Genomic DNA, 17,854 nt, shown 5'->3' with positions numbered 1-17,854 from the left:
CCTGACTTATTCACTGTCTCTGAATAATAGCTGTTAGGAGAGAGTTTTCTATATACAAGTCACAGTCAGTGCGTGTGGTCCTCAGGCTTTAGCACCTCCCAAGCCTTTCATACAAACATAGCTTCTTTAATAATATATAAAATAGCTGAGGAGTAGTACTTCATAAACATAAAATAATCTATAAAATGAGTGAAGATGTCTGTATTTTTCTTACAGCTTGTAAGCATATAGGTTCTAAGGCTGAAAGTGTCAACCAACTTGTGTGCCCGACTTGGTTGAAAAATGAGTGATATTTTATCATTCCCTTGCACTTTGGGCTGCATTAAGTCCTTTCAGCAAAGAATCCATTTGTGTTTTGTGCTTAGATGGATCTGATTTTGAGTGTTTTTGCTGAACAGAAAATGGATGACCTGTAGTAAGATTTACCTATGGAAAGCTTAGGTGATGCTAAGAAACTTAAACTAAGAGCCATGTGTGAGAGAGGCTTAGAATCAGACTCTGTGGGATGGTAGCAGGCTTGCATAAGATGACCATCTTCAGTTCCTGTCTCAGTCATTGCAAGTGAAGAACAATTCCTGGCAGACCTTGGACATTCCTCTGCTTAGTGTCATAAGGACTGTCAGCTGGTAGCAGAGTAATTTGAAGAACTCATTTGGGCTCTCTAAGCCTGAGCCTAGAACTTGCCTATTATTAGTTATAGCTGTAGGTAATTTAAATGCAGAATGAGGTCATATTCCTATTTGGAGGTCATATTCCTATTTTAACATATATACAAATTGTTTTTATGAAAATGTCTAACTTTGAATGAAAGTCAGAAGTAGCACAAAACTACGTTCCAGAAGCAGTGTTAAAGTTCTGCTAAAACACTGCAAAGAATGGAGGCTGTAAAACATTTTAAAATAGTTTGGGGATAAGCAGGGGTGTGTGTGTGTGTGTGTGTGTGTGTGTGTGTGTGTGGAGGAACACTTTGTCCATGTTCATTGTAAAATTTTAAAAGATTATAAAGAAGCTGGTGTTTGTTTTCGTGTGGCTTTTTTTGTGCTCCACAACGGCTGAACCAAATAACTGAAACTAGTCAAAATATGACATTTCATTATCTCAGATGTTTGAAATTTTGTTTAGAGAACTGTCTAAACAGGAAGTGCCAAACAAAAATAAGTCTCTTATCAACAGTGACTATATATTTCTCACTGCACCAGTGGTAATAGGACAGCTCTTGCTGCATATCTGCCCTTCCAATTCTGTGTGATAGGAAGTTTCACTGCTATAGCCATCTGCATTTGTAGGCCTCTTGGATTTGTGGCCATAGGTGGTTTTTAACACCATGGTTCTCCTGGAACTGGTTGTACTTTTCTTTCAGTTTTAGAAGAAGCTTCCTTGTCTGTCTGTCTGTCTGTCTGTCTGTCTGTCTGTCTGTCTGTCTTAACATTAGTAACCTAGGTTGTAACTTAGCAGCTTTTAAATTGAGCAAATGCTATCTGCATACACCTTGCTCAGACTTCTCTCAAGTTTATAAAAAAGATTTAATATTCAAAAAGGAAGAACTAAAGTGCAAGGAGTTGACGTGAATGTAGTAGAATGAAGGCCTTGAAATAACCAAATGTTTTGAACTGAATGGGAAGAAAAGGGGGAGAGTAAAACTTGTAAATAGGTATCATCCACAACAAATTCTTCAAGGGAAGATTGATCAAATATCCTTGCAGGGGAAAAAAATTCATACTGCTTCGACCAAGGTTATTCTGTATTATATTCCCAAAACTTTTTTCTGAAACATTTGTCAGTAGAGCATTTACACTCTTATCTTCTGGAAATATAGGATTGTTACATTCTGGCATTTAGAGTTTTATACTCAACAGAAAGTTACAGCTAATTTAATCCTGGGCATAGGAGAAATAGTATGAAAGTATGAAAAGTATGAAAATATTCAAAGCAATGAGTTAATACAAGGGTAAAGGTTAAAAATGTGTTAGCAGGTAAGTTTTAGTATCATGAAAACATTCATGATGCCTTTAACTACCACATGTGTGCATTATATATGGTAGTATAGCATATAGATAGATATGTCTATATATATATATATATCTATATATCTGAGTTGTATGAATAAATGCATGCCCTACCTTAACCTTCTTTCTTGTGAACTGCAAATATACTACAGGAAATCCTATCCTTCATTCCTTAAACGACTAACAGCTACTTTATCACTCATCTTATGCATATGTCATTCTTTCACTTCTCTTTAGCCAAGGCATGCCTTAAACTGACTGATGAAACCTAATGTAACCTAGAGATTCGGTTGCCCATTTGAGAGATCTAGTAGGCTCTCTCAGTCTGACCTGGAGAAAAATGCCAAATTTTGCTGTTGGCTTAGCCCTAGGAATATCAATAAAACTTCATCAGACACCTGCATATTGTTTCTGGGAATATGTCCTACCTAGTGAGATTGCTTGGGATAATTGGATTTTACAACTTCAGGTGGCAGTGATTTAAAAGTTAGATGCTTCTGCATGATCTTTCTTCCCTTCAGTCCCCGTTCTGCTATCCTAGATGAGGTTGCCAGGATGAAAGAGGTATGTATTTTAGTGCAAATGATGCAGGACCTCATTCTGACATTGATATTCTGCTTGAAAGGCATCATGCTGGGTTTGGTCCAGTGACTAAAATGTCAGCTTTTCAAGATGTTACCAAATTATTGAACACTGAGTGCCTTCAAGCAGCTGAGGCTTCTGTTTCATAAAGAACAGTAAGTCTAAGTATTAAACCAGGACTGTTGTTAGATACAGTTTTGTACCTTAATTCACTTGACACATACAGAGCTTGATGCAGCTATGTAAGGAACTGGAACAGTAGACTAGTATAAGAGGGTCTTTAGGCTATATGGTCTTTAGACAGAAGCTGCCTGCTTTTATTTGTATTTTAACTTTTCTTTTTTTTTGGTCTTATCAACACTGACCTTGTATACTCAGCTTACTGAGCATTTGTCACTTCCAGTCTACTAAAAGTTGCATATTGCAGATCATTCCTTGGGGTTACAAAGTCATCCTAGGATGTGATCTTGGTGTGGGAGATTTTTTTGGGGAAAGGCGAGGGAGAATAGGAAGCAAACTTGTCCTGTCCTTGTGGTTTTGAATGGGAAACAACCCTAACTTCCAGTGGTAGAGATGATGAAAAACTGATCGGTAGAAGGGCAATAAACTTTCCCAGGATGTTCTCTGACTTGCGCGGTTTTGTCACTTGAGCTTCCTGAGGTCATGTTATTCAGTGGGTTGGTTAGCCACAATATGTAACAACTTCCATTGCGTTTTTTTCGTGTGTGATTTCTTTTCCAATCCTCTTAAGAGCCCTTGGAGATTTCTGGCATACATCATTGTGACCAGAGAATTATGTGGTTTGACTATGTGTTGTGTGAAGAGCCACCTTGTCTTGTTCTGAAACTAGGATCTGCTTATCCTACCTGAGCTGTTCCCTAGCTCTTACATTGGAAGAGGCATTGATATGAATGCATGATGTTCAAACAGCTTTTAAGTGGAGGGTACATGACATTCTATCTTTCTGTTTACTGTGTAGTTCTCATTCATCTGTACAGTATACTTTTTCATACTCTTTTAAGAGCAGATTTGTGTTTTGCTTTCAGGTGATGAGCATGGTATCAGGATTTGCACCACTGATTTCTGCAGGTATTTTTTCAGCCACCCTTTCTTCCGCATTAGCATCTCTTGTGAGTGCACCGAAGATCTTCCAGGTAAGTATGGAAACAAAACTGTAATCTTTTAAAGAATAATTTTAATCAAGTTTTGAGTCAGAATCTTGGAAGGGGACTCTGGTATACTGCCATCTTGATTTGTATCAATTGAGGTCAGTAGATTGATTTTTAATATCTACTTGTTGGAATCGGAAACTCAATATAACTATGTACCAATTCTTGTATAAGTCAATTTACATTGATTTTTGTTGGTGTTCCTGAAAGTGTTTTGCTTTTCCTTTTTCTTTTTAAAACTTAAATCTCATTCTTGATCTTAGGAGTTCTCTTTCATTCAGTAAAGCTTTATATCCTCTAATGAACTTCAGAACAAACTCTCTTCCCCAAAAGTTCAGTAGGGAGCCAAACACAGGAGTTCTGTTGCAGAGATCAAGGCAAGTGTCGAAGCAAAGAATTAATGTAGCATTAGGCAAACTTTCCACTTTGAGGAAACATTGTTTTGGCTCTTAAAATCATGATGATTGTAAGATGCCAGTAAAGTACACTAGTCGACCAGATATAGAAGAGTGAAGCTTGTTGTTATTGATAGACATTACTGAAGGATAGAATGTAGGAAACACAAAATACAACGATGATTGCAAATAGAATTTGTACATCTTGGCTACAAACCTTTTAGGAAGGCAATATACACAGTGAAAGAGAGCGTTAGTAAGTGTTAATAAGGATACGTTTTGAACAAAATGCTAACTTGTGAATTTTCATTCTTAGGCGCTTTGCAAGGACAACATTTATCCAGGATTTCTAATGTTTGCTAAAGGCTATGGGAAGAACAACGAACCACTGAGAGGATATCTTCTAACATTCTTAATTGCTCTTGGATTCATATTAATTGGTTAGTTTCAAATTATAATAAATCTCAATATCCTTTTGTTCTTTATGAAGCATTTTATTCATGACTTAATGACAGCATCCTTGAGGCCTTGCCTGAGGCACAGTTTGTTTTAAGTCTGCATTTCTAAATCTGTTTAGTTTGAGGATTATTTTCTCCTGTCTTCTAGATCTAACTCTGCGTAGAAGCAGAATAAATCCGAGTTGTAGCTATACTGTGCTTTTCCAAATCATCTCAGATCTTTATTTTTAGATACTGCTAATCAATGAAAATATATCCTTAGCCTGAAGTAGAGAGATTTCATATGATATAAATATCTGAAGTAAACTTTTGTATTTAATAGTTACAAACAGATATAATTACAGAAATAATTACAAATAATAACCTCGGTGAATGGCAAACTTGCATGAACATAACTTTTTAAAGTGTGGTATTCTGTTAAGCTACAAATACTAGAGATGATTGCTGCTGTTGCCAAAGGTAAAGGGTAGTCTAGGTAGTGATACATGTCTTGGTAGATGGCAAACTAATTGTACTTTGTCCACCTGCATGCTCTGTGCTGCTGCTATTAACTTTGGTTCCCCATTTGCTCATTCATCCTTTCCCCTATCTCTGTTTTAAGGTAAGTATAGTCATGCTGTCTCTGTCGCAGCATGCTACTTGAAAACTGGACTGTAATGGCTCTTTGTGGTGGGGGGAGTACAAATACAAGTGTTTCATACCGTACTGCCTCAAGGAAAAGAGAGTGTCAGGCTCTTCTGTCTCTCCCTAAAGAGACCCCCAACAATATTGCCACAGGTAGTGGTTTAGAATACTGCACTAACATCAGTTACTGTGGATTCAATTCCTTTTTTTTTTTTTTTTTTTTTTTAAATAAAATTGGATGAAGGTGTTTGTCAAACTGCCCACAGTAACTTTGTCTGCTATTCCTATTTGCTATGCTTGACTCTCTCTTAATTTTATTAGGCTCTCATTCTATGCTGTTTGAGAATTGAGACTAGCTAATTAGAGACATACTACATACATATTAATGCTCTGTCGACTGGTTCTGAGGTTCTTCAGAATCCAGTACATAGCTGCACTGTTTGATCAAGCCACACAGGGAAAAAAAATCTTATTCTGAATATTATATTGAATTATTTTGAGAAAGTATGTAGCACTTATACAGGTGTGGAAACTTGATAGTATGGAATTTTTTTTTTTTAACTGAAAGTTACACTTCCCGACTACTGGAAGATAATTCAGAATCAGTAAGTGACTATTAACTTAATACTATTAATAATATTAACTTAATCTATTTGTTGTACAAAAAGGGCAAACTACGCCCTAGAGAGCATCATAAAATAAGGTTGTTTTGTAGCAGATTTTTGACTCTAGAATCTACAAAACTATTTGGTATGTTTCATAACAGCTTGCTTTGTTTTTTGGTTTTACAGCTGAATTGAATGTCATTGCTCCAATTATCTCCAATTTCTTCTTGGCTTCATATGCCTTGATTAACTTCTCTGTATTCCATGCTTCTCTTGCAAAATCTCCAGGTAGGAACCACACTTTGGGGGTGAGAGTTTAACCTGCAATTTCTAGATGCAGAAATATATTTTAAAGATATTAATTTAAATTAATTTTTCTGTTTAATTTATTTATTAAATGTTTATTTGATTTTCATGGTACATCTCAATTACAAGCTTAATATGGTGTGTGCTTGGGGCTTCTGAAATTTTGAGGATTAAGCCATCCATGACTAGTAAAGTTTGGGAGTTACTGTTTTTGTCATCTTTTCTGAGGGAGCACAAGATAGTTCAGGTTTTTATTCAGAAACTCTCAAATAGATCTATGGTGATATCTGCTGTTGCTGTATCCTGTGATGAAGTGCCTTTAAGGGCTATAACTTGAAGGCTTTCTTGCTGATTCAGTATCAGGAGTTCAAGACTCACCCTTTTCTCTTCTTTGAATTTATCTCTTAATATGTATAGTCTCCCAGTGCAGAAGAAACTGGAATTGCAGATGGTATTGCCATATTTTTATAGCCTTTGTTTGGTGTGGGATGCTAGTTAGAATAAAGGAATGAGCCAAGTGAAGACAATTGAAGAACTCAGTCTTGAACAGATGGCTCTCTTGTTCCTTCCACTGTGGGTTCATGCTGAAATAACACACCTAAAAGGTTCTTATTTACTGAACTGGTAGACATCCTGATTTTTTTCGGAGCATTTGCCTAACTTGGTATCTACGCAACAGCTGTATATGTCTGATACACTTGTTAATCTTGTGTATGCTGGTGGGCGTTTGGTGTATTTACCTGATCTGGGATTAACTTGTGACAAACAGGGGCATAAAACAGTGACAGTCCAGTACTTTGGCATATTCACATTCTATTTGGATATGTCTGTCCTTTTTCTTCTAATATGGTGAAAATTTCTAGTCATGTAAAAATACTACTAACTGGTTCTAGTTGTGTGTGTGAGAGAGACTTGCTGGTAATCCATGTCTGAAACCCTTTGAAAACAAAAATCAACTGTAATGCAAGCTATTGCCAAATGTTTTAATAGACTTACTGGCCTGAGTATCTTCAAACTCTCCTTTTGAGACATGCTTTTAGGCATGCAAATGTTTCTCATCCTGCCCTCCTTGTAAGAAGGATGCAAATTAATTTGAAGTGTGTTGGAAAATCAAAACGTAAACGTGTCAAAGTCTTTATTTTGTACATTGCTGAAACTGTCGTGCATTACCATGAAATGCAATGCAGAGTACTGAGGAAGGAGAAAAAGAACAGCTGCTGCCTTCTCCTGGAGTAGTGATTAAATGTTTCTTCCCCTCTTCCCTCCCCATCCTTCAAATTATATTTTGATTTAGGCTGGCGCCCTGCTTTCAAATACTACAATATGTGGATTTCTCTGGTTGGAGCAATTTTGTGCTGCATTGTGATGTTTGTCATTAACTGGTGGGCAGCACTTCTAACATATGTCATAGTCCTTGGACTCTACATTTATGTCACTTACAAGAAACCAGGTATGTATGGGAGTATCTTTTAGTTTTGGTGGGAGGAGGAGGGAAGTAGAGGAAGGAGAAAGTCATGGCCTTTTGAGGAAACAGAACTTGATTCTGTTTAGCTGGCTAGTTCAAACTTCTGTTTCTCGCCTTCCAGTTGTAGTGAAATGCCTGTATGTTCACTGCAGCTGTTCCCTGTTCCCCAACACCACCACCACAAAAAAGAAAAAAAAATTCAAAGTGCATCTAAATCAGACATGTTGGTTCTTAAACATAAACATTTGAAGGCAAGACTGAAAGGTGCATATGAAAAGAGCTTGGGTTGCAGTGCTGAAGGCACCAAAAAAGCATGTTTTGTCAGATGGAGCAGAGTTGAGTCAAAAAGTGTTCCTGAAGTTGACAATAAGGAAAAGACAACATACTGGGCTGTGAAGATTAAGAAATACTTGGATAATAAATTTATTCTAGCTAGCAAAAATAGAACATGTATGGGAACAACTAGAGGGGGATATCGGGAACTTTCATTTCCTCATAAAAGTAAAAATCTTAAAGGAACTGCTAAATCTAGTCTTTCTCCTCTTTCTTTTTTTCATTAGAAGTTACTCATTAAAGTATTCGACTTAATCTTATACAGCATTTTTTTAAACTACTCTTCCTTTGCTGTGACATAGAATGACTAAACACCTTCCCCCCCCCCATGTGAAGTTTTAACTCTGAAGTTGTCACGTTCTTTGAAATATAGGAAACCACTCAGCTCCATTTTCTTTCTTTTTAAACTGTAAAATATCAAACTGCAACTTGTATTAGAGAACTTTTACAGAAATGTTATCTTTAAATAGAATTACCTGTTTAGCAGTAGGGTTCGTTAGCCAGTATTGTGCAGAATTTACTAAGGTGTAGGTTAAATCTTGTGTGTTTCCGGTTGGTATTAAACATTCCTTTTGTGATCATGTAGTTTTATATTGAACTGCTTTTAATAAAATATTGAAACTTCAAATCTTCCCACAGATGTGAATTGGGGATCCTCAACACAAGCTCTGACTTACTTGAATGCACTACAGCATTCTATTCGTCTCTCAGGAGTGGAAGATCATGTGAAAAACTTCAGGTAGCAGTTATGCTAATGCTAAAGATGGTTTCCATTAAATTGCCCATTCACTTCCTATGGGTTGTAAAAACTTTGAATTGCACTATTCTGGACAGGCTCTGGGATCTCTGCATTAGCATTTTATTTCTGATCACAAGTGCACTTTAGAAGCAGGTCTCTTGATGCCAGTTTATGGTTTCCATCATGGACTGGTCTTGGGGCCTGTGAATGGGGTTCTTTTTTGATGAAACTGAACTGGAAGACATGCTTCAAACTGCTAATGGGCATTCAGTCCGCATGATCAGGCTAAAACTGGTCAAAAGTAAAATCTATGAGAATGTATAATGTGGATGTTGGTTCCTCAACACAAAACCGTTTCACATTAGAGATACTCTCCTACTGCACTGCGCTAATGGCAGACTGGCTACACTAGCATTCTTCACATAACTGAAAGAGAACTGATTTTTCATCAGCCAGCATGGCTGCCCAGAAAGTGTCCTACTGAAGTAGGTAATTGCCTATCCTGTAGTATATATGCTGCTTTTACAGAGTACGCTATTCCAGAAGAAAAGTGCTTCAAAAAATATTAACAGAAGTCACTGACGACTTAAACTGTTCCCTCCAAGTAGAGAGAATCATAGATTGGACAGGACGTCACCAGGCGAGCTTTTACAACCCTGCACTCAGTTGGCTCAGAGCAGAGCTGGATGCAAAGTTAGATCGAACGTTGATGTTAAATCAGGTTGCTGAGGGCCATATACAGTCAAGCTTTGAGTATATCCAAAGACAGATTTGTTGGGCAATCTTTTCCAATGTTTGACCACCCTCATTTTTTTTTTCTTAATACTGTAACGTCCCATGTCATCTCTTGTCAGCTGCCCCTTATTCTTTTGTTGTGCACCTCCAGAAAGAGTCTGACTCTGTCTTTTTCTTTGGCCTCTCACTAGGTAATTGAAGACAACAATAAGATTCCTTTCTTAGCCACCTTTTCTTAAGAGTGAATTAACTTAGCTGTCAGCCTTTCTTTGTGCATAGTGTGCTCCAGCCTCCTGATAATCTTGGTGATCCTTTACTGTTGACCTGTCTCTTTTCAGATTAGACAGTTACTTCCTATGTGCTGCCCATGCCCAGCATGGTGGTTTATCAACCCTTGCAGCTGCAGCTCTAAGGAATATCTTATTCTGTCATAGCTGGAACATGGTCAGTGTGTTAGCAAGGGAATCTAGCTACTAAAATCTTCTGTTATGTACAGAGGGAGACTTTGCCTCCTTATGGCAGAATTCAATAAGGACTGAGAGGTGAGGGAGAGATTCTCGATACAGGTGCCATTTTCTGCTGAGTTTAATTCCACAACCCAGAACCTGGCAGAGATGGAGTTACTCCCAAAGAAAAGATTGATGGTATTCTACGTCAGTTTGGAAGTACTCCAGTTCTGACTCTAGCCTCTCTTGGAAGTGACTAAAACTTTCTTAAACGGGTACAGGGATAGGTATTTCCAATGTCTGTGTTAGACAGTTGAATTAAGATGTGTCGGCCAGTCATGATAGGTACTAGCACAACCTCAATGGTTATTACAGTAAAACTGTAAATTACAGATGTATTGTGTGTACAGATGAGTATTAACAGAACTTACTATTTCCAAAATAAAAACTGTTGGCTGTTGTTGTAAGCATAAAATGCAAAAATTGAAGACTTATTTTGAAATGGCTGTTCTTTCTGAAGTTCTAAGGCTATATGACATTAAAATCCCTCATTATTTACAAATGCTTTACTGTCTCTTACATCCTGTTCTATCATTAATAGGAAAACAGAAGTCTGACTTCAGAAACCTGGTTGTTGTTCCTTAGCTATCAAGAGCAGAAACTTTCAAACTTTTCCAAGTGCAAATCTAAAGGCTGGCATAAATATTTGATAATACCTAACTGTTATCAAGTGTTGCAACCTCATTGCTGTCTACTGGGAGTCTGTTTTGGATTGCAAACTTTCTCATATGAACAAATATTATAGGAAAATTCTTTGTAATTGTGACTTTCTGTTTGTGCTGATATAGCTTGTCAATGCTCTGCTGATCAGCATGCATTTGGGGTTGCATTGGAAGTACTTTAGTTTTTTTCATTTATGAAGCTAGTATAGAGCTTTTTGACTTGTAAACTTCAATTGTTTCCCAAAAGAGGTTTGGAGCTCCATGTAAGCCAATTTTAAGCACACTGGCAATAGGAGTACTCCTTTGTTACCCTTTTTAGCGTGATAGTCGTTTCTAATGTATGGTAAAAAGTGTTTTGGATTTTAGAGGTACCTCCTAAAAATGACTAGTTCTAGTATGGAAAATGAACTGGAGCTGTTACATGAATTTAGACAGAATAGCAAATTAACTTTGGTGATTTTTATAATCTTCTGAATTGAATAAGACTGGATACGTCAACTTTTAAAACTGATTAGAAAACTGTCCAGAATAATTTGCAGTTGTTTGGCTGTGCCTTCTGAATGACAGTGATACAAAAGCCTGTAATTCCAGTTTTTCTGTTTGATAGAGAAGAATCTAAGCTAGAACATGGAAAAGGATGCGACCCGATGGGGTGAAGAAATTCATCCCTCTGACTTAGTCTTGTCTGAATTGTGTTTCTCATCTTTTTATATGTTTAAATTGTCAAACTTAGAGGGATTATTAACTTTGAAAACAGTTGAATAATCATTGGTACACCGACAACTGTGAAAGATTGATCTTTTCCTAATTTAACATAATGTAAGAATACAGGAGTATACTACCTCTTCTGTGAGGATTATGTTCTGATGCCCAATATTTTGAAGATATTTTGTGTGTGTGTGTGTGAAAATAAGTGAACAAAACTCTACAGGAAATGAATTCTGACTTTTCTTCCTCAATTCACTATTCCAGACCTCAGTGCTTAATTATGACAGGTGCTCCAAACTCACGTCCAGCTTTGCTACACCTCGTCCATGCTTTCACCAAAAATGTGGGCTTGATGATCTGTGGCCACGTGCATATGGTGAGTGTATTCTCTTTTTATTTTAAAGTTATCTTGTCTTTTTTACAGAGCTGTCTTTTTTAGATGAAAGAAGTGCAAAAATTGAAATTTCCTGTGGAATCTGCTCAGGTAGGGGTCCTCACCTTTCCAGTTAGCTGTACTACATCTTTAAGGAAGCTTTGAAAGTTAATATGACAGTTAACATAATTGTCAACATCTGCTTTGCATCTTTTCCATCCACGTGTAGATAGAGGAAAGCCTTGTAAATAGGAGTTGTGCTATAGGATATGCATGATATGTATGGGAGAGGGAAAAACTTAGCAAAATTAGTATCTGTGATCATTTGGCACTTAAATGCTTAGGAGTAAATGCTTTATAGGAGTAAAGTTGGATTACAGTCTGAGCGTCTTCTGTCCTTGTGTCCTTCAATCTCGTGTACTTGCTCATACTTCAGACAGAGTACAGTCAGAATGACTAGCAGCATGCAGCTAACCCATCCTTGGTGCCACGAGGCACTTGCTGAGGCAGCATGGCTTACCTCAACATTTTCAGCTTAACTTGCTGTTACTTGTAGCCACATTGGATTAATTCAAACCTACAAATCCTTGTCATTCTTCTCTCACATAAACTGCAGAGCTGCTGCAGTTGGCTCTACAGAAGTAGGTAATGGAAACTGGGAAAATGCTAGGTTTCCTTCCCAGTGTTATTGTTTCGGGGAGATTGATTGCTATATAGATATTTTCTTATAAATCCCGGTGTAAAGTAAACCTTCCTGAGCAGTAAATTCAATATCAATTTAGCCAATTGTTCATACTTTTGAACTAGTATTTATCCCTTCAGTTATCTGATAGGTTGATCCCCTCTTCCCTTTCAGCCCAGCCCCTAACATTTTGCTAACATTCCTCCCTGGTTTCTGTCAGGATAAAAGGATTTGTTTGTTTGTTTTTCTGCATCGATGCAACTTCAGCAGTCCTCTGTCTCTCTCCCTTTTTTTTTTTCTTTCAAAAAAAGGTCCCTTTAAACACAAGGTTATGGTCCCTTTAAGCACAGGAAGAGAATACATCTGTAAACTTCTAGGCCAGACTGGTGCATTTTTAGGGGTAGGGGGACGGAAACAAGCTTCAAGTAACTGTTCTTCAAAATCATACTGTCATGAATTCAGTCTTTAACTGTGTTTTAAGGTGGATGTCGTTCTGTGATCTGTTCCGAAACTTAAGTTGGCTGTAGAGAGGCTGTTGCATCTCTGGTAAATACTGGTAAATATGTTTTAGCATATTAGGATTGTGTGATTTTATTTTTTTTCTTTATATTTTAAGGAGAAACTCTTTTGTATCACATCAGTAACAACATTTAAGGGAGTGTGAATTTTAAATATGAAGCTTGAATACTCTTATGTGTTTAAATTTGTCACACTAAATGAATAGGACTTGCTTTTGATGTAACTAGCAGCTCACAGCAAATTGAGTTAGTGCAACACAGAACTTGTGTTCTTAATTAAGCAAGTGTTTGCCAGTTTTATCTTCAGAAACTTAAACTAGTTAGGTTGTTAAATAGGTAGGTTGTTCATATTGCATATGAAGACTTTTGTCAATTCTTTTAAGGTCTTCGCCTGGGCCCAGCTAATACATTATAACTGTCTTTATAAACTTACAATCTCACAGTGAGCGCAAAGGACAAGCTGAGGAATATCTGAGATACAAGATTTTATAAATTTAATCACTGCCCTTCACAAATAGGGCTGTCCTGAAAAGAATAATGTTGTATAATCATTCTTGTAGGAAAGCAGTTTTGAATTGAGAATTTACTGGGAGCTTATCCTAAAAATGGTCTGGATCTAAGTTAATGCTGTCTTCTTTGAAAGCTGCACCACAGCTGTTTCCGTTTGCAAGAATGGGGCTCCTGTGTTCTTGATCATACTTCATCCTGTTTTCTGCATTTTGCTGTCTAGGAGGAGCACACTGATTCCTCCTGATGGAGGTAGTAAAAAGAAAATATGTAAAAGAGAAGTTGAGGTGGACTGGAACACCTTTTTCATTTTGCTATAGATGAAATGGCTATTGCAGATCATAAAAGGGTAAAACAATGTAAAAATAAGTAGCTTAGTAATTTGACAGAATTTGATAGGTGTGTGGAAGCTAGCAAGCCAGGGAGTAAATGTAGTCAAATTACTGGTTTTATAAGAAACATAAGAGACTGGGGCAGCTCTGACACTCCCTTGATGGTAAATAGGACACGGTGGTAGTCTTGCTGTTTGACAGTTGATGCCTTTGGCTCCTCTAACCTTGCTTTCACAGTCCGATGATCTTGGAATAGCAATGCAGATTTCACACTGTGCTTCTGCATGTTGTGTTGAATCTCACAAGAAATAGTTTTCATAGAACTGCAGTAGAGGTGCGACTCTGGCCAAGGTTTTCTGAAATAGCAATAGTAGGATTATGTATGAAGGGAGACAAACTCAATTTTAGTACAGCTTGAAACAGAGTCCCACAAAACCTAATATTAAGTCATCCTCTAACCGTGTATCTTTAATTACAAAATCCTTTTCTTTTAAGACTATGTTATGCTTTCGAGGACAAGCTTGTGCCACCTGCTGGTGAGTTGGTTGTGCTCTGCTGGGACAAGAATGCTTAAACTTCAGGAAACTTTTCCTTAAAATGAGAATCTGGTCCACTCTTTATTTTTTGCTGCTGTTGGAAATGTGCCTAATTTCTTTAGGGTTTTTTTTTTTTTTTAGGTTTTAGTGGGGAAGCATGCTTTGAGGCTCTTCAAGTTTGATTTGGATCCTAGCAGTGAAATAAGAAATTGAGCATTACTACTGCTGGTACTTATACTACTTGTTCCCTCTCCCATTTTATTTGCTTATTTTGAAAGGGTCCTCGGAGGCAAGCTGTGAAGGAACTGTCAACTGATTTGGCCAAATATCAGCGATGGCTTATTAAAAACAAGATGAAGGCCTTCTATGCACCAGTGCATGCAGAGGACCTGAGGGATGGAGGGCAGTACTTAATGCAGGTACACTTGTCTCTTCCTCTTTTTTTTTTTCTTTTTTTTTTTTAATGGAAGTGTTTTTTATATCGTGCATGTTGAAATATTTTCATTACGCAATTTTATCCTAAAACCTTGACTTGGAGTTTTCTGCATTAAAAGAAAAATAGAAGCTAAAGTTTGTTTAAGTAATTTAGGCTTTAAAAATATTTTTGTGTTCTCCATAGGCTGCTGGTCTGGGTAGAATGAGACCTAATACCCTTGTTGTTGGATTTAAGAAGAACTGGAGACAAGCTGACATGAGAGATGTTGAAACCTATATCAATTTATTCCAGTAAGGAGAAAATGCAGAAGTGCAGATAACTGTCTTATTGTCAAATGTACTGAAATGGAACATAAGTCAAAGAATTTTTTCCTAAAGATCTTAGTTAAACCAGTTCTCTAAGAGTTTTCAGAAAGACTCTCAAATTTTCCACATTGCTGATCCAGCAATCTTCAATACAGTATTTTTTCTGATGTGGAAATTAATAAGCAACTGTTTTATAGTTTAAATGGCTTGGGTTTCTAGATAACAACCCCTTCTGCATCTAGAGAGATTTGGGGTGATGGTATGAGATTCAAGAGTTACTGTCTTTAGAACTAGTGTTTCATGTGTCAGTCTGCTGAATGCATTAAACCGTATGTTCTATTGAAAGCAGGGTTTTTCCTACAATTTTTGCATGGATTAAGTGTAAAAAATGAATCTGTTCTTATGCCAAAGTTGTATCTTCCAGTTAGTGTTGTTATAAGTAAAGTATTTCTTGTAGATGATACACAGCACTGGACACACAAAGTAATGCAGCAGCCAACAAAGCAGATGGGAAAGGAAAGCCCAGTGTAATTTGCCAGTCCTGAAAGGCAGTCCAGTTCTGGCTGAAAGCTTTCATAGAATAACTTGTGCTACAAACATGTTTGAGAAAAGCAAAACTTGTTTGTCACACTTATACATGTTCTGTTTTGTTGTATGCCGCTTAACTGGTTTTAACTGTGCTTTACGCTTCTCCTTTACTGTTCCAGGGGGAGGAGGAAGGGAAGGGGGGTTACGAGTAGAGATTAAAACATGGTGGAAAAAGACAATTCCGTCTGCCCTAAGAGTAAAGGAGGAACACCAAATGCAGTGGAAAAATAGGGGGAAATGTTGGAGGGGGTATTTTTGTTGTTGTTTGTTTGTTTTGATTTGGAATGGCTTGTACTGAAAGGACTCCTTATGGCCAAGAAAGTCACGTGGCTCTTCACATACATTACAGAGAAACCCCAGCAGATAGTAGCTGTAGGTCAAGTGTATTTTTGGATGGAAAATTTCTGAAGTGCGTGATAGAAATGCATCTAATCTATAGAGATTTGAAAAATTAAATAATGGATTAAAAATGTCCAAAAACCTTTGCTTCTACGTGAACCTTAACTTGTTCCTTGCATTTACTATAATATATGTTGATACTTTGAATACGTCACATCAGATCTTGCTACTTCCAAAAAAGTGTTTAATGTGTAAAAAAAAATTTGTGGGATTTCTATCTGTGGAAATGACATGGGAGTTCTGTGAATTACAACTGTTTGTAATGAGATATTTACATTTAAAACACTGATTAAATGCTAACACAAACTGTGTGATATGGTTAAGTCCATATTTTTCTGCTGAAATCTTGGGTTTTGTCCTTCATTTTACTCTGACTTTTACTTAGTTGTTTATTCAGGCTTGTTGCCTGCTTCTACAATAATCAAGTTTTTCCTCTTAGTTTGTCTTTTAAAGGAACAAGTTTCTTCCCCATCATATATAATGAAAATAGTCAAGTTTAACTTGTATCTAATTTGATTCTAAATTACAACTTTATAGCTCTTTAAATCCCCAAATGTTTTGGAACATTTCAGGAATTTATAGTTTTCAGTTTGAGGAGACTTGCCCAAAATAATTTGCTTTTTTGAAGAAAAAAAATGTATATTTCCCAGTGGATCCCGTCGTCATCTCTGCAGAACTTGACTGGCTTGTTCATATTGCTTTTTTTTTTTTTTATCACTGTTTTATATGTTAGAGCGAGAGAGAGGAAATGGAACGGATATCCTTGCTATATATTGCTTTTCAGGATACAGTGTTCAGTTCACTGATGGATGCAATTGATGATTTGGAACTGCAACTGAAATTGTCTACAAATATATGATTTGGGAATTTAAATAGCAATGTTTAGTCTCTAAAATTTGGTGAAAGAGGGTTGTAAAGTAGGTGCTTGGGGAAAGAAAAGTTTATAAAAGGTTATAACACTATTTTATTTTTGTTCCTTTTGTGTAGCGATGCCTTTGACATTCAGTATGGTGTAGTCGTCATCCGCCTAAAGGAGGGCTTGGATATTTCTCACCTTCAGGGACAAGGTAAGATTTATTTCGTTTCCTCTGGGGAACAGCTGTTTTAATTTACTTTTAATACCATTTTCTGAAGATGTTAAAGGAAGATATCTATAATAAGAATAAACCGTGTTCAACAGTGTGATACAATATATACAGCTTCCCAGTGATTTACTGTTTACTGCCACAAATATAAGAGGCTAGCAAATTGATATGAAGTACTAAGGATCCCATTCCAGAAACTCAGAAAATTCATGTAGTAAAAGTTGCATGATCCAAGAAAACTGTGGGTCTCTCTCTTTTTTTCTTTTTTTTTTTTTTTTTTTTCCCTTCCTTCTCCAGACTGCCACCGCTTAGACGTTACATTCACTGAGGCAGTCTGCCTTAAGTTTGGAAAGGTTTTGTATTTTCAAGGTAGAAGACTTGGTTACACTTTGTAGGCAGTGGTCTTAAGCTGATCAGCATAACTTCTGTTGATTCTCAAGCAGAAAAACAAAGAAAGCCCATGAGCTTTGTTGGCAACTGTGTACTGAACTTGATAGTGTCTAATTTGTCTGTAGCCCACTCCATGCAATGTGGCTACATGCAATGTGGCTACAAAGAGGAGGAGTGCTCGTGACACCTAACACATGCTGTGAAGGTGGTACCCTCCAGAAAGAGGGGAGGATTTTTCCTTTTCTGGAAGTGTATGAGCATGGTAGGATTTGGAGGGAGGCAGTGAACTTGTTACTGTGTGCAAGAAGGCAAAGGAGTATGAGAAACAGCAAGGAGTGACCCTGCAGTGTGAACAGGGGAATGCTGAGAAGACCAGGAAATTGGGACTCAAAGGTGTCAGAGAGACTTAC

At 37.1% G+C, this 17,854-nt stretch overlaps 1 protein-coding gene across 2 annotated transcripts in view; it reads left to right on the top strand.

The window, feature by feature from the left end:
• SLC12A2 (solute carrier family 12 member 2) overlaps positions 1-17,854 on the top strand; it is a 66,903-nt gene that overhangs the window by 37,243 nt on the left and 11,806 nt on the right. For both annotated transcript variants that reach the window (XM_064502319.1, XM_064502318.1), the window contains exons 11-19: positions 3,635-3,742; positions 4,469-4,592; positions 6,026-6,127; positions 7,440-7,595; positions 8,583-8,682; positions 11,558-11,669; positions 14,520-14,660; positions 14,861-14,967; positions 16,957-17,036. In XM_064502319.1, the coding sequence (XP_064358389.1) occupies positions 3,635-3,742; positions 4,469-4,592; positions 6,026-6,127; positions 7,440-7,595; positions 8,583-8,682; positions 11,558-11,669; positions 14,520-14,660; positions 14,861-14,967; positions 16,957-17,036 (1,030 nt within the window). The remainder of the gene's footprint in view (positions 1-3,634; positions 3,743-4,468; positions 4,593-6,025; positions 6,128-7,439; positions 7,596-8,582; positions 8,683-11,557; positions 11,670-14,519; positions 14,661-14,860; positions 14,968-16,956; positions 17,037-17,854) is intronic.

The sequence above is a fragment of the Dromaius novaehollandiae genome, chromosome Z, assembly GCF_036370855.1.
Source record: "Dromaius novaehollandiae isolate bDroNov1 chromosome Z, bDroNov1.hap1, whole genome shotgun sequence".
Taxonomy (NCBI): domain Eukaryota; kingdom Metazoa; phylum Chordata; class Aves; order Casuariiformes; family Dromaiidae; genus Dromaius; species Dromaius novaehollandiae.
This window is presented reverse-complemented; position numbering and strand designations above follow the sequence as displayed.